At 37.1% G+C, this 15,839-nt stretch overlaps 1 protein-coding gene across 2 annotated transcripts; it reads right to left on the minus strand.

Annotated features, from left to right (window-relative positions):
* Positions 1 to 465: 465 nt before the first annotated feature.
* LOC148844742 (SURP and G-patch domain-containing protein 1-like protein) lies at positions 466 to 12,557 on the minus strand. Of its 2 annotated transcripts, none has more exons than XM_088954393.1 (10): positions 11,541 to 12,557; positions 9,103 to 9,229; positions 8,860 to 8,966; positions 7,671 to 7,838; positions 6,570 to 6,704; positions 6,262 to 6,396; positions 5,954 to 6,088; positions 5,537 to 5,716; positions 3,593 to 3,771; positions 466 to 667 (listed from the first exon to the last, which is right to left on the minus strand). In XM_088954393.1, the coding sequence occupies exons 1-10, from the start codon at positions 11,938 to 11,940 to the stop codon at positions 641 to 643; spliced, it is 1,593 nt and encodes a 530-aa protein (XP_088810519.1). In that variant the 5' UTR covers positions 11,941 to 12,557; the 3' UTR covers positions 466 to 640. The 2 variants fall into 2 exon arrangements, with proteins under 2 accessions (XP_088810519.1, XP_088810520.1); XM_088954394.1 differs by having other exon boundaries at positions 7,671 to 7,832; positions 11,541 to 12,269.
* Positions 12,558 to 15,839: the final 3,282 nt, after the last annotated feature.

Below are 15,839 nucleotides of genomic sequence, written 5' to 3' on the forward strand. Positions count from 1 at the left end.
AATAGTATATGGGTTCAGTTTTTGGGGTTTGACCGTATGAGATAAATAGCATAACGTGTGTGCAACAAATCCAAAGGCCACCTTTTGGATTTTACTTCGATTTTGAAAATCATGCTTTCGAAGCTCGTTTAGCCAAACACATTTCACATGAAACGGGATGTTGCATACTTTTGAAAACATAAAAGTAGAAATCTATCCAAACAGCGCCAAGTCTTCAAGGTTTCAACTTTTCAGCAGCATATCAAGTTATTTTGTCCATTGAAGAGGTTGTACGTGTCTAACTATCATCATGGTTTGCTACAATGCTACCTAAAACAACCGAAATTGTAAAGGTTGCAACTTGCAACTAACCCCGTCAGATCAAATACGCAATCTAATTGAATTTCATATTAATTCCTCCCGCGTTACTATAGAATGAAAAATGCCTAACAAAACAGACAAATTACACAAAATTGAAGCTTCAGCTTTGCATCAAAACCATAAATATAAATATATATATATAAATCTGATCTCCTTACAATGGTGCTAATAGAATTTTCTTTTCTTTCTCCTGAACATTCCCAAAAGATGATCTTACAATATGTCAATCTCAACATCAGCAGTCATCTTGACAAGGCGAGCCTTGCTAGAGAAGTTGCCCTTAGTAATATGCTTTCCGAGGATTATTCTGCAACAGAGGTAAGTAAATAAATAAACGAACAAACTAGGGAAAATTACAGACAACGGTGTGTTTTATTTGTTATGCCAGGTAGAGGGAGGGGGATCTAAGTGTATGATCACCATATCTTATCTTTAAACATCCCCTGCCATCGCAAAAATTATTGTCCTGCTAATACATAAAAACACGGGGAAAAAGAACCCTCGCTACCCCTTCTTTAGTACTGTTCATTTTTTGGGTAAATTACAGACCCCCCCCTACTATGGGGTCTGTGACAAAGACCCCCTGTACCTTGTTTTGCCTTAAAGACCCCTCTGACAAAGACCCCCTTCCATTAGTCTTCCATCTAAAAAGGCCATTACAATATTTTTTAATCCCCATACTACCCTTATAATAACTATTTGGACAAAAACACTTCATCTTCCCCGACCTCACGATACACTAACAGCAGCGGCAGACCGGCGATAGTCCCCTCTACCTGAGATTCCTTCACATCTCTCTCTCTCCCCCCCAATCTCTCTTCTTCCCATTCCCCTTAACAGCCTCGGGATTGAACTCATTTAATTTAATCCTGCTCCATTTCACTTACGGTATTCCGATCCATAAGTGATCGATTGAGAGAGAGAGAGAGAGAGAGAGAGGTGTTTCGTTATTTGAGTTAATTTTGAAGTGATCTTCAAATACCTCAAGCCCCAGCTCGTGATTCAAAAGTCGAAACGATGTTTTCTGAAAACAGTGCAGTCTCATCCAAAACAATTTTATCCACGGCTGCCTCTCTGGCTGCGTCGGTGATGCTCGTCCGTTCGATAGTCTACGACTTCTTATCCCACGAAACTCAAGACTACATCTTACCCCTCTGCTACTCCTTTCCAAGCACTGCTTCATTATTTTATATTTCAAATACTAATGGATCGAGCCCAGGAATTAGATTCCCTCTCCCGAGAAAATTTTACAGTTTAACTGGAGAGAGAGAGAGTGACGGAGAAAGAGAGAATAGTTTTGTAAGGCTGCTGAAGAGAAGGGTTCTCTCTTTTATCCTTATGCCTGAACTGGAAGAAAGTTGCAGGTAGATACTGTAATATTTTGGTTTGTCTGATGATGGACCTTTTATGATGTATTCTTGTTTATCATCTTTGCTTCTGCATTATGGGGATCAAGTAGAGAAACCATTGGTCATTTCTTTCTTCCTTGAAACTAGATTTCCACGAACTTGTGACCGTCATCCTTATGTCAACTTGAGTCTTTGAGATGTGGATGTAGAGGAAGAGTATCGGGTTGGTCACTGGTGTATGCCCCATTTGGGAAATGTGCTTTGTTTTTGTTTCTCCACTCAGATCTTCTTCCGTGGCTGAAAAAGTTTTTGGCTTTGAACTTTTGAATCTGAGAGGCCCACAAGCTATCTGCAGCTCCAACTAAGCCTCTGACCATCAGGACATCAAATTCCTGCAGCAGCCAATCGAGTAGTAAGAAATCTCTCCCTTTATCTCCTTTCGATTTGCTTTCACCATGCATAAAGAGCTCAATTGAATCACCCATCCCCATTGAATTCCCATCCCTCGTCTCCCCACCATCATCAGCAATCGTTTCAGCTTTACAATCACCTTACATATCTCCAAGGGCCTTGCTTCCACCACCCCCCGAAAACGCAACTCCATCTACTACACCAGAAAACGTGACTCCATCTACTACGCCAGAAAACCCAACTCCAGCAACACATCCATCTCCTCCAGTTTCTTACTGTGGCTCTGCGTCTGATGACATCCCAAGCTCTTCCTACACCCCTCCACTAGAAAGTTTGGATTTCTGCTATGACCCATCTGACCAAAAGCTTAAATTTGTGACCTGTACTCCGGTTCCTGATACTGCACCTCCCCGAATCTCATTTACCTTTCGTCCCTCGGATTTCCTTTGCGAAAACCTCAGTTTCTAACTCTCCTAATGCAAAACTCAGGAGCTGTGATGTTTATATAGGCTTCCATGGCCAGAATACCAATTTGATACGCTTACGTAAGGTGGCTTAAATCAGAGCTTGAGCTCCAGGGAATAGCTTGTTTTGTTACAGACGCAGCTAAATATTCAAATACCCCGAGCCATGAGATGGTTGATAGAATTATTAGCTCAGCCACTTATGGTGTTGTGGTTGTCACGAGTTCAAGCTTTCTCAATCATCTCTCTCAATCGATCTGAATCGATCGCTTGCAGATCAGAATACTGTAAGTGAAACGGAGCAGGATTAAATTAAATGGTTTCAATCCCGACGCTGTTAAGGGGAAGAGGAAGAAGAGAGATTGGGGGAGAGAGAGAAAGAAGAGAGAAGGAGAGAGAGAAATGTGAAGGAATCTGAGGTAGAGGGGATTGCCACCGGTCTGCCGTTGCTGTTAGTGTATCGTGAGATCGGGGAAGATGAACAGTGTTTTTCTTGTCCAAATAGTTATTACAAGGGTAGTATGGGGATTAAGAAATATTGTAACAGCCTTTTTAGAGGAAAGGCTAACGGAAGGAAGTCTTTGTCTCATGGTCATAGTACAGGGGGGTCTTTGTCGCAAAACAAAGTACAGGGAGGTCTTTGTCACAGACCCCATAATACAGGGGGGGTCTTTGTAAGTCATAAATCCACAGAGGATGCACACCTGGCATCGTTTTCTTTGATGGGTGGGGAACTCCGGTTGTTTGCATCTACAGTTTTTAGTTTCATTTTCTATTTTAATGGTACAGCAATACATTATGGACGAAAAATTGGCATTTGGATGGTGATGATACTTAGTTGGCATAATTTTTCAGGGGTGAAAAACTTGAGCAAACACAGGTTCGACTAACTAGCTAGGAAGTGAACATTGTAAAAAATCTACTCAGTTATCTCCCCAACAAGCTAAAATAATCAGAGATTGAGAAAAGGATGAACAGAAATTATGGCAAGGCAAAGGTAAACCTTACCAGAGGGTTAGGCCTGTAGCGGTAACCAAGCATCATCCTCTTCTTGTACTGCTCATAAATGTCATCATCAGGGGTTACCTCACCAGGTTGTGACGCTCCAACCCCCAAGTTGTTCAATTTCACATTACCTGCCATGATTGGATCTGCAATACCATTTTTGGAACTCCCCAGACCCTCACCTACAGTTAACACATTCAAGTCAACGACAGAAGCACCAGATGAGCCCATAGGCCCCATACATCATAACCTAATAGCATCCCTTAATATTATAAACTAAATCAAAGGGTTGAAAACATGACTACAGTTAGATTCTTTATAATATGATTACATAAATAGCACCATTGTCGTCAGAGCACTATTTATAGCATGCTCACATCTCAAGATGTATTCTGTTGTAGCAGGTTACTTGCCTTCTTGGATTTGGCCCTAGTAAAACTGATTGAATCTCAAGAAAAATTGTCCTTGGGAGATCACATTAACCTAAAAGAGAGTGAGACTCTTACCCATCTTTGTGTGCATCAGCCTTTTCTTGTAAAGAATCTTATGTTTGCTCCAACAAATTGTTAAAAAAGTTGAAAGAACAAACAAACTTCCTCAACACTAGCAGGGTGAAAGCATGCACATCTGAATGAGGGCCTATTTGGTAACATTTTTTTATCAGAAAAGGAGGCTATTTGGTAACATTCCATCTGAATGTTGCCAATTGCCACTCGGATTTATGTTCATGTCCACTTTATACAAAGTTAACTAAAAATAGTACAATACTAATCTTTAGCACTTGCATAATTGGGCCAAGTCTGAAGGATGATTACTCGGTTAACCGTGGGCCTTTTTTGGTAACCAAACCAGTACTACCAGTTTTTGGGAAACTGGTAACCGAAACCAAACCAAAGCCAATCGGTTAACCACTGGTTCGATTTGTCAGTTTTTTTAATTTTTATAATATATATTATAAAAATATATATATAATAAAATTTTATAAATATATATAATATTATATTTTAAATAATAAATAATGCATATTTATTAATTTATAATTTATAATATACATAAATATATATAAATATAGAAATATATGTATACCAGACGGTTCAGTTAACCACCGGTTTTCTATATTGGTTAGCTTAAACTGAACCAGTACCTTCGGTTTTTTAAAAACACCGAACCAAAACCAAACTGGCCGGTTCGGTTAACCAACTTTCCGGTTCAGTTTTGGTCGGTTTGGTTTTTCGGGTTTTTTTTTTGTGCTCACCCCTAGTAGGACCAATATCAATCATTTTAAGTGATCCATCAGAGTCAGTGTTGCACGGACTCACACACTACATTAGGAGTCAGACTCATGTCCTGGTGTCTACATGGCAAGCTTGGAAAATAAGGATTCGCAGGCACGTTTTCTTCGCATTGATGTTAATAGAGGTCCTAAACACAAGTGTGTCACCGCATGTAGAGAAGGTCGATCCTCTAGTTTTTCTTCTCTTCTATTAGTAAGATGTCAGTTTCTTTAATTTAATCCGTCTTCAAGCTTTAAGTAATGTTCTTCGACCCTTCAACTTTTATTGAGTTTCTACGAAAAACCAACTAGAACTTCTTTCTCTAGAAATCATCCAACATAGAAATCCTCTCCCTATGCCATCCATCCTCAATCCGTAAAGTTTGACATTTTGATGAGTTGACTCTCTAATAAATAAGTAATTCCATTGACTTATCTGGATAACAAGACAGACCTGGGATTTAAGAAATCTAGAGGGAGTCAACTTGGAATAAATGTCTACTTGCACATTAAATACCTAATAGAGGTGTCCTTCTAAGACTAACCTGAGTCAATATATAAAATAGCAGAATCAACAACTATTATAAGCTTTGCATTCCTTAACTTGAATGAATAGAGGTGTATAAATATTTCTGGCGAAGATTCACAGCAGGGAAAGCAACCATGAAGAATACCTTCTTTCCACCCCATTTTGGATAAAAGCTTATGCCCTACATTGTCAGCTTGGATTTTAGCCTTTTCCGCAGCCTCTCTAGCAGCTCTTTGTGCAGCAGCATCATTGCAGCTAGACAAGAACTTTTCCAGCTCTTCTGGTGGTATGTAATCACCCATGTGATGGCCTCTTTTAACTGGACCTGCCATAATAAACAAGAAAATACCTCAGAGGCAAAGGCTTTGTAGAAAAAAAAAATAACAGAAGACATTATAATCAAAGAAAATTAGCAAAGCATGTAAATAAGCTTAAGCTAGAATGATTACCATAACCTAGCAGCAAACCAGTCATGCTCTTTTCCAATAATAATATAACAAAATATAACAATAAAAAATACAACACAAAAAGTTCTAAATAAAAATGTATAGCCGATCTAGACCTTGAAGAGAAGCAGGTGGAGGCATCTCATCTTTTGATTGCTTAGGTTGCTTTCTCCGCTCTTCCTGTGCAGCCTTCTTCATGTAGAATTCCATCATTGCTATAGAATCCGCAGCTGATGGGGCACTGGATTCCCCTGCAAGTAAAAACCAAATGTAATATTGGCATTGAAAGAATCCATTGAAAGAATGATTACCATAACCTAGCAGCAAACCAGTCATGCTCTTTTCCAATAATAATATAACAAAATATAACAATAAAAAATACAACACAAAAAGTTCTAAATAAAAATGTATAGCCGATCTAGACCTTGAAGAGAAGCAGGTGGAGGCATCTCATCTTTTGATTGCTTAGGTTGCTTTCTCCGCTCTTCCTGTGCAGCCTTCTTCATGTAGAATTCCATCATTGCTATAGAATCCGCAGCTGATGGGGCACTGGATTCCCCTGCAAGTAAAAACCAAATGTAATATTGGCATTGAAAGAATCCATTGAAAGAATGATTACCATAACCTAGCAGCAAACCAGTCATGCTCTTTTCCAATAATAATATAACAAAATATAACAATAAAAAATACAACACAAAAAGTTCTAAATAAAAATGTATAGCCGATCTAGACCTTGAAGAGAAGCAGGTGGAGGCATCTCATCTTTTGATTGCTTAGGTTGCTTTCTCCGCTCTTCCTGTGCAGCCTTCTTCATGTAGAATTCCATCATTGCTATAGAATCCGCAGCTGATGGGGCACTGGATTCCCCTGCAAGTAAAATCCAAATGTAATAATGGCATTGAAAGAATCCATTTTATGTCACAAACCCTACTAGGGTCCATGGATAGAACCCCACAGCGAAATCTGGGACCAAGGACTCTGAGAATTCCTAGAGTGGGAGAAACAACTGTTTAACTAGGGCCAACCACACTATCCATCTTCTAGTGCAGCTAGGGGGCAAACTAGATCTCTATCTATATAATACAGCAGAATGGTTAAAACAGATGAAATACAAAAACCACCACAAGTTTAAAATACAACCCACCACTGCTATCAACCACCTGAAAGACATGCAATTAGGAAACTGGAGAACCTACCAGATGCAACATCCCTCAAGCAATGTACAGTGTATTCAAAGACAATGTTCAAATGATGCATGACCACAGAAAAAAATGAGATACAATGATGTTCTGTAAACTCAATGTTCTAAAAGCAAGAGTGCAACTAAAGACAAGCCATTCCTAAAGCCTGAGGTGCAAGGCAAAGCATAGGCCTGAATGAAGCAAGGTGCCACTTTTGAAAATGAACAACTTAAATACAAAAAACATGCAAACCAAAATTGTATAAGAAATAAGGCATTCCAATAAGTCTATTAACTAATTGCTGTGCTTGTGTTATTAATATGAAAGTTGTAATATTCTAGGTTCAAGTCCTACATGCTAAACTGTTTAAACTCTAAGCATCACTGTTATATACTACAATATGGCAAACTATGCATTCAACATAAAATTCAAAGTTGAGTAATCCATCAAAAAAATTAGCAACAAGCAAGGTCAGACAACTTGGATTCAGAGGAAACACACCCCATAAAATGAGCCTCCCCAGTGAACCTAAGTGTGCCTGAGGCATACCTTTTAAAACACTATATAAAGCCAACTGTCGACAGGACATATTGAAACTCTAAGAGAATAATTTGGCAAACTCATTAAGTTCTAAGAAATGAATGCCACGTACCATAAGAGGTTCTTCCTGCTGAAGCTGACCGAATTGGTGTCGCAGGCGATAGTTTGTCCTCATTGGATTCATATAAAGCTGATGCTGGAATTTGATAATTAGAGTGTTGCTGGTGTGGCCTTTGAGAACTTGAAGCTCTAGGAGCTGAGGTGCTTGTACTGCCTGAATCTAAAAAGAAATCAAATCTAACAACATAGTAAAGATGCCAAAACTCGAATAAAAAAACATCTATAATGTTGTAGCAAAACTGAAATAATAAATGAAAAACATTAAGACTAGATGCCACCGCCTCTTGGCATCATCATATGCCATGCTTGGGGAAGGATCCAGGAAAGCAGGTATTTTATCAATAAAGCATATGTCCTTGTGCATGGGAATATACCTTAGTCTCACCAACAATGACCATTTCAAGATTCCACTTTTTTGACGGACTACTGAATATACTACCAAATTACCATTAATAAAACCCATATAAGCGCAGATTGTTTAAACCCTATATTATATACATACATTTGAATACACAAAGCTAATTAGTTTGAATCCTTATCATTTCAGATAACTGAACCTGGTTCCAACAATTATTATCAGTCCTAAAAAGTTGGACCCAAAATAACCATTTAGAATCGATGCTTTAGCCAAACAAGGGGTGGGGAGAGATCAATTTTTTTGGACACAGTTGTAAGGAAAAAAAAAATAAGTTTTTTGGAGGAGAGATAAGAGGATTTATCTCTTTGACTGTGTTCTCAAATTGTACTCACTGATTGCATTTCTCCATCAATGAAATTCACAGTTAGTAATCCCACCCCCAAAAAAAATAAAAATAAAATATAAAAACCATTTAGAACTAGCCAAATAGGATCTATTGCAGACCCATGTAATAGAGTTGTATTGAATTGGGTCTGCCAGGAAAACCCTTCCATTGACAATCCTACCAAGTATATTTCAAGTTTCAAAATAAGCATTTTGGAGAAAGCATTTCAACAAAGCTAGAGGTCTTGAGCATATAGCATTTGCTTCCTCACATAGAATTGTGGATATAGTACAGCTAAGTTATAATTCTTCCCCATTTAAAATTGTTTTCCACTGAGGCAGCTCTACATTACAACCTCAATATCAATGCACATTGTCATTAAAAGGAAACAACTTGGCATAATGAAAAATTAAAGAGAATAGGGTTTAAAGTACCAACCACTGCATAATGGTTGTGAGTCCCCAGTCTGTGCAAGAGCTTTTTCCTCCTCCATAAGCCGATACTCATAATACTTGTAATCCGAACAGCTACTATCAAACAGAAACCTGCAAAAGACATGATATATCAAATAAATAAACAACATAAGAGTTATTATCAAGCAAAAATACAAAAGGAACTAATAATGAAACAAATAACTGTTATTTTGCAACAGCCATCGAGATTAAAGATCTAGTAACATACTTAAAAGGTGTATCTCCAGGATTTCTTTGACGTGTAATGTGCTCAAACTGCCTTCCATTTTTTGCCACAAAACTTGCTAATTTGTCGGCAACTTTCTTCACAGCAGGATCACTCGGGGAAGGTGGTGCTGCATGTCACTTAAAGAACTGATTAATACCAAGAGCATGAACAAGGGAATGCAAATTACTCTTGTAGCAGCCGTGCCACATTTTCCAAATCTTTCATTCAACATCCCTTTCCACCATGGTCGATAGAGACTTAAAACATAAGCTGCATTCATGAGACAAGAAACTTTCAAGAATGTCTAGTTCCTATCCTCCCCAGGCTTAGAGAATGCATGAAACCAAGATGAATTGAAGAGGATCCGAATCGCCAGCATGGAAAGATTCCCATAGCAATGAAATGGATAAGAGAAAAGAAGCTTGCGGTAAAAAAGTTTACCATAAATCACTAGAATTCCTTTGCATATGCATGCAATTAGCCTATGGTCACATCACCAAGATGAATTGAAGAGGATTTGAATCGCCAGCATGGAAAGATATTCCCATAGCAATGAAATAGATAAGAGAAAACAAGCTTGTGGTAAAAAAGTTTACCATAAATCACTAGAGTTCCTTTGCATATGCACGTAATTAGCCTATGGTCACATAGCTCAGCTATCAGGATTCTAGCCTCTAGGTTCAATTCAGACATAGGCATATCAGAGAAGAAGAAAACATGTGAACTTCACCCAAAATAAGAAAGCATACTTTTACAGCCATGTTGCTCATTACTAGCAAAGGGGAAAAAAGACCTAGCCACTACTTAACTATAAACTATCTAATTTTCAGGCATATGGTCTATATTGCATCACCACTGCAAAGATAGAGAACAATGGAAAGAAGCTTAGAATCAAAGGGTTTCAGGATGAGTCAAATCAAGACAGAATAGATCTTTGGTGTTCTCCCCTGCTTTGTACATCCTCTCATGTACTCCCTTTTTATTTTAATGAAATCTGGTTAAAATTTTCTCAAAAAAGAAAAATCAAGACAGAATAGATGTATTGCAATTTTGGTAGAAATGTTAACGAGAATACTTTCAGTATTTTGAATCAAACATCCATAATGAAGGAGAAATCAAATAGGATTTTGTCCATGGAACTAGAGAAGGGTGGTTGAGGTTTAGAGATGCATCCAGTGTGCTGTGTGACTAGCATATATCAACGAGGCTGAAATGAAAATTCTATAAGACCAGTATTGCTACATGGGGTAAAGTGTTGGCAATCAAGAAACATGTTAAAAAAATAAGTGTAGCTAAAATGAGAATATTGAATGGAAGAATAGAAAGACTATAATGGTAAGAAACAGAAATGAATGCACTAGAGAGGACTTAGGAGTAGCTCCAATTAGTGATAAGATGAGGGGAAACAATGGAGATGACCTTTTCATTTGCATAGACAACCGATGACTCGAACAATGATGGGTGACTTGGTGCAACCAGAAGGCCCTAAAAGTGTAAATGGAAGACCAAAGAAAACATGGTAAGAAGTGGCAAAAAAATGATGTAGGGACTTAGATTGACAGAATGTAGCTCTTGATATTTATTTAAAAAAATGTAGCTCTTGATAGAGCATATAGGCTGAACAGAATTTGTATAGCCAATCCCAAATAGTTGAGGTTAAGGCAGAGTTTGAATTGAGATGGTCCACAATGTAAAGCAGGAACTTGTGTAGTTATAAAACTTTAAGTGGAAATAAAGCATTGAAAATCAGTTGTCTATGATGTGTAGTTAAAAAAGGCTTGAAAAAAAGCTTCAAAGTGAGGAAAAAAAAAACAAAAATAAAGTGGAAAAATAAAGCATTGAAAATCAACAAATCTTGTTTTTATCTTGTCAATGAACTAGATAAGACAAGTGATTTAAATGCATATCTGTCTGTTGTTGCTTATTTGTTCAAGGCAGTTATACTATTTTTTGATCAGTAACAAGGCAGTTAAGCATTTCATTCTTAAGAAACAAGGAAAGAGATTATAAAACAAGTGATTTAAGTGCATATCTGTCTGTTGTTGCTTATTTGTTCAAGGCAGTTAAACTATTTTTTGATCAGTAACAAGGCAGTTAAGCATTTCATTCTTAAGAAACAAAGAAAGAGATTATAAAACAAGTGACTTAAGTGCATATCTGTCTGTTGTTGCTTATTTGTTCAAGGCAGTTAAACTATTTTTTGATCAGTAACAAGGCAGTTAAGCATTTCATTCTTAAGAAACAAAGAAAGAGATTATAAAACAAGTGATTTAAGTGCATATCTGTCTGTTGTTGCTTATTTGTTCAAGGCGGTTAAACTATTTTTTGATCAGTAACAAGGCAGTTAAGCATTTCATTCTTAAGAAACAAAGAAAGAGATTATAAACATTTCTGCCAACAAACTCAGATAAGAGCATAGGAATACAAACAGTAATTACCAACATCCCCTTGTTCGGCTGGTTGCTCAAAGGAATTTGATTGATCCAATTTTTGTCGTTTTGCTGAACCATCACTGAAACCATTTCCTGAATCTCCTTCCTCTTCATCCTCATCTGCACCCAACTTAACAGGGGCCACCGCAAGCTTTGACTTCTGTTTCAAGCTAAATGCAAGTTTCCCACCAGAAGCAGAAGGGGTGACTTTGCGTGATTCATTTGATTTAGAATCCAAAACTGTTTTAGTGATGACAGGATTGGGCTTCAAAGCCCCAGACACATTTTTTGTTGATTTACATTGCTCCAATGCAGCTTCCTTCTCTTTCTCTTGTTGGAGCTGCCTAAACCTTTCCATAAATGATCCATCATTAACAAATAAGCTAGGAGGCACACTTTTATCCATGCAGGAAAAACCAAGTCTGTTTAATCCAGTCTATGGATATCCACTGTTTTCGAAGAAGAAAATTCTCCAAGTGATCTAAGCCTCAAAATGCAACTTCATATGCTGACCTTTGAGATTGAGAACGTACTGCATTCCTCAAGCTTCAAATCAGAAAAAAAGACTAACTCCCAGGCATCAGAATAATGATATTTACAATACCCGAATAAAAAACCGAAAAAAAAAAAGTTACCGCGTCTTATATTACCAATTATCTAATATGACTAAAACCAGGAAGAGGTAGATTATGCAAGTTTTCCTAACTAAAAGCCGCAACGCATCAACCATGTGTTCTTCCCGTACTGTGTGCGAAATAGAGATTATGGAATGAACCGACTAAGGAAATCAAATTCCCTCTTTTAAGGAAAATAAAAAATATAATCCCGCTTCAAATATAATAACTCAGATACTCGCACAAAGACAAGGGTAAAATAGGTTACAATTGGTTGAACAAAATTTAACGGAACAACAATGTCAAAAACCAACCGACGACAACAAAATCGTAATCCATCCATGAAACCCACAAGGAATCATAAATCTTAGAGATGATAAATTGATAAATATAAACACAGACATGATTAAGGATGGTCACAGTCTGCACCGTCTATCCGCCAGATAACCAACGAAGGTATAGAAGTAGATATAACCGCGAGTTTCTTTTACCGGACATATATAGGCGGATTCCTCGTATTCAATGGATCGACATCGTTCACAGGTGGGCCGTTGTCACGCTAAGCTCCAGCCGGCCCAGCCTACGGCTAAAACGGGCTAAGAGACTTGGCCCGACCCATTGTTCATATCAGTTCCGAATTGGGCTTAGCTCGTTAAAGACCAGAACTGGCCCATTGAAGGGGTGTTTTTTTTATAAGCCCATTAAAGGGGTGTTCGAGTTCGACTCTGCTGTTAGAGCAAAGATAATAACAATATTTTACAGGGGAGTGATTACAGGTTTCATAATAAAGGGAAATTGAACCTGTTGTGAATAGTCCATATTTTATTTTTTAAATTAAAAAACCACAAAATTCTAAGAGAATAAGGAAACAATAGAGAGTAGGGTGACGTGGACAATGCATACTATAATATATAAAATCCTGTTCAATTTTGAATATCAACAAATCAAAGTTGGGTCTACCTATCATCCCTTTGCAGCCCTACCTCAATAATAAAGTCTTCTTCATGTTTTCCATCAATACCCATACACATAATGAGATACAAAATGTGGTGTGGCTATATCAAATGAAATCAACCATGGCGTTGTTGTATCAAATTAAACCAACCATTTTTATACCTTTCCCATCGAAGCATAACATAATAGTGGGGAGTAAAATTGATAGGAAAAAAGAATAAAATAAAAATTATTAATTTTAAATAATAATTATTTGTTACCATAATTAGTAATTATTATAAGAATAATATTATATTGTTCTGTATATTATTTTGGTAAATTAATCATTCAATTTATATTGGACCATCCATTATATTTACCTTACCAAACATTAAAATGCTTTTTTATTGGAATTTATGCCAAGAAAGTATATTAGAGTGAGGGGTATGACTCTAAATATCTTGTTTGTTGTGGTCAGTATACAAGATTGTTTGTGCTCTTTGGCTCTAACAATTGAATTCAGAAGACTGCTTTCCAAATTTCCATTTCAATCTCAACCAACTTTTGCCTCTCATAGTTTCTTAATCTTTATTTGTTAAAACCATGACAAGAATCCTACCATGCCATTATGCTCACTGAGAGCATTATATATGGATGCTCTCTTGCACATCAAGAGTATCTGTATAAAATGATAATATCAATATTTATTAGGAGGGGGAATGTTAAGGAAACTCAAGCATCAGTAAGGCCTTGTTCGCTTGTCGGTAGTTATTTACCCAGGTAACCCAACTACCCAAGTAAGTGCATTATCCACGTTCTTTTATTTCCCAAGTAAATAAAACAATGACCGTTTTGGTCATAAAAATCAATTATAAAAAGGGGCATTTTTGTCCTATCAAAGTGTTGACAACTTTCCCACAGGTGGAAAAGTTATTTACCCACCTAGGAGATGAGTATCACTTAGGAAAATAAACTTTCTTTGGTTCCCACATAAATCTGAAAAAAGACTATAGGTTTCTTGGTCAATGGGATTGTGCCAACCCCCCCCCCCCCCCTCAAAATCCAAAAGCAAACACCCCCTAATGGGGGTTTTCTAAAAGGTAAATGTTCTAGTTTTCATTTGTTTTTAAAATTGTCAGATAAAAAAAAAGCATGCTCTTAAAACTGTGTTTTCATTTTGAGAAGCACAAACAAGGGATGGTTTTTAATACAAAAACAAATTTTAGAGTTCAGATATTATATCATTTACATAGATATAGTGTATGATTTATGAAATCATTAGATGGAAACATGTTTTTAAAACAAGAAATTAAATTGAAGAACACTTTTGTTTCAGTTTTGGAAATGCATATACAATCAAGAACATGTTTTTCCTTGTCTTTGTTCTAAGAATCAATTTGTTTCCATTTATTTTTGGAACTCACAACAATAAAGCAATAGCCTAGATCTGCTGCCAGCAAAAGCGTGTTAACAAGCTTTTAACATGGCAATCTTGCTGCATGTCAGTAACTTGTAAGATAGTTGTCATGTTTATAAAAATGAAAAAAAAAGGAAAAAAAAATCTAGAACAATGGTGTATATTAGAGTTGCCACTTGTCAGCTTCGTCCAGCTCCCCATACATAATGCAAAATGTAGCGTTTAAATCCGATTATATGGCACATAGTTGAAAAACCCTCCTGGTGAACTTGAAACTGTAAGTCTGATGCCTATTTTGCTGATAGAGCAGTTGTTTTTGTTTTAGAAAATAAAATCATTCACATTTACAAATGCACATCTTTAACTTTTTAAATCATATTAGGGCTCGTATTCAAAAGCTAAAACACCCCTCTTGGTAAAAAGCTGATGCTTTATTTGGATTGTAAAAGCAGAAAAGGATATGAGTTCCATTCCCACTTCTATCCTGCATGCTTGAGATGCTTAGCCTCCCAATGTCATTTAGAATTTTGTTAGAGAAACCCCGTTTCATCATATCTGTGAGACTGCAAAATGGAACCAAACATGGCCTAAGATCTTTGGAAGCTCAGTTAGGGTTTATGGCAGCAATATAAATGGCATTTAATTTCTGAAAAGGAAAAAAGGAAAAAAGCATTGTAAGTATATGATTAGGGGGAGAATTTGCCAGTGGGGTCATATAACAAAGAAGCCTAAATGACCTAGGATTTTTTGCTTGTCTGAAAGATAGCTTGAGGCCCAAAAGGGTCGACATATTCTTCTCATTTTGATGTATTCATGGGAATAGGGATCCAATAACCGTAATATCATGGAAATGAATACATCGCATACTAATCGGATCACCATATGTTTATGAAAAAACTTTAGCTGTTGGGGGCCAACAGCCTATGCTGTTGAGAGAATTTCTGAAAATACCATGTTACCATGAGAATGGGTAAATTAGTAATTACATCTTAGGGCCCAATAGCATATGCTGTTGAAATGGTTTCTGGACTGGGCACATTCTGGGCAGTTCACCTATTCATTACCATGCTTCCAACAGCCTATGCTGTTGAGTGGATTTCTGGAAATGCCACGTTACCATGAGAATGGGTAAATTAATAATTACATATTAATTTATTTTTACTGAAAACCAAAGCATGGGCGGTGAACTGCCCAGAACGTGCCCAGCCCAGAAACTGTCTTAACGGTGTATGCTGTTGGGCCCCCTTGTCACATGGCTAAATCAATCCCTTTCAAACCGCAGTAGTGACCAAATAAGGTCCATCTCAATTTTCTGAAACCTATATGATCAGTAAGATTATT

This window comes from Nelumbo lutea, chromosome 7, assembly GCF_056320005.1.
Source record: "Nelumbo lutea isolate HS-2025 chromosome 7, American lotus-T2T, whole genome shotgun sequence".
NCBI lineage: Eukaryota > Viridiplantae > Streptophyta > Magnoliopsida > Proteales > Nelumbonaceae > Nelumbo > Nelumbo lutea.

Excerpts from the sequence above, each read along its gene's own strand:
- LOC148844742 (XM_088954393.1), bottom strand. The coding sequence starts at position 11,940 with ATGGATAAAAGTGTGCCTCCTAGCTTATTTGTTAATGATGGATCATTT. Across the intron at positions 9,230-11,540 it reads AGCCGAACAAGGGGATGTTG|CACCACCTTCCCCGAGTGAT; the intron begins GTAATTACTGTT and ends AGTGACATGCAG. Across the intron at positions 668-3,592 it reads GCTACAGGCCTAACCCTCTG|AATAATCCTCGGAAAGCATA; the intron begins GTAAGGTTTACC and ends CCTCTGTTGCAG.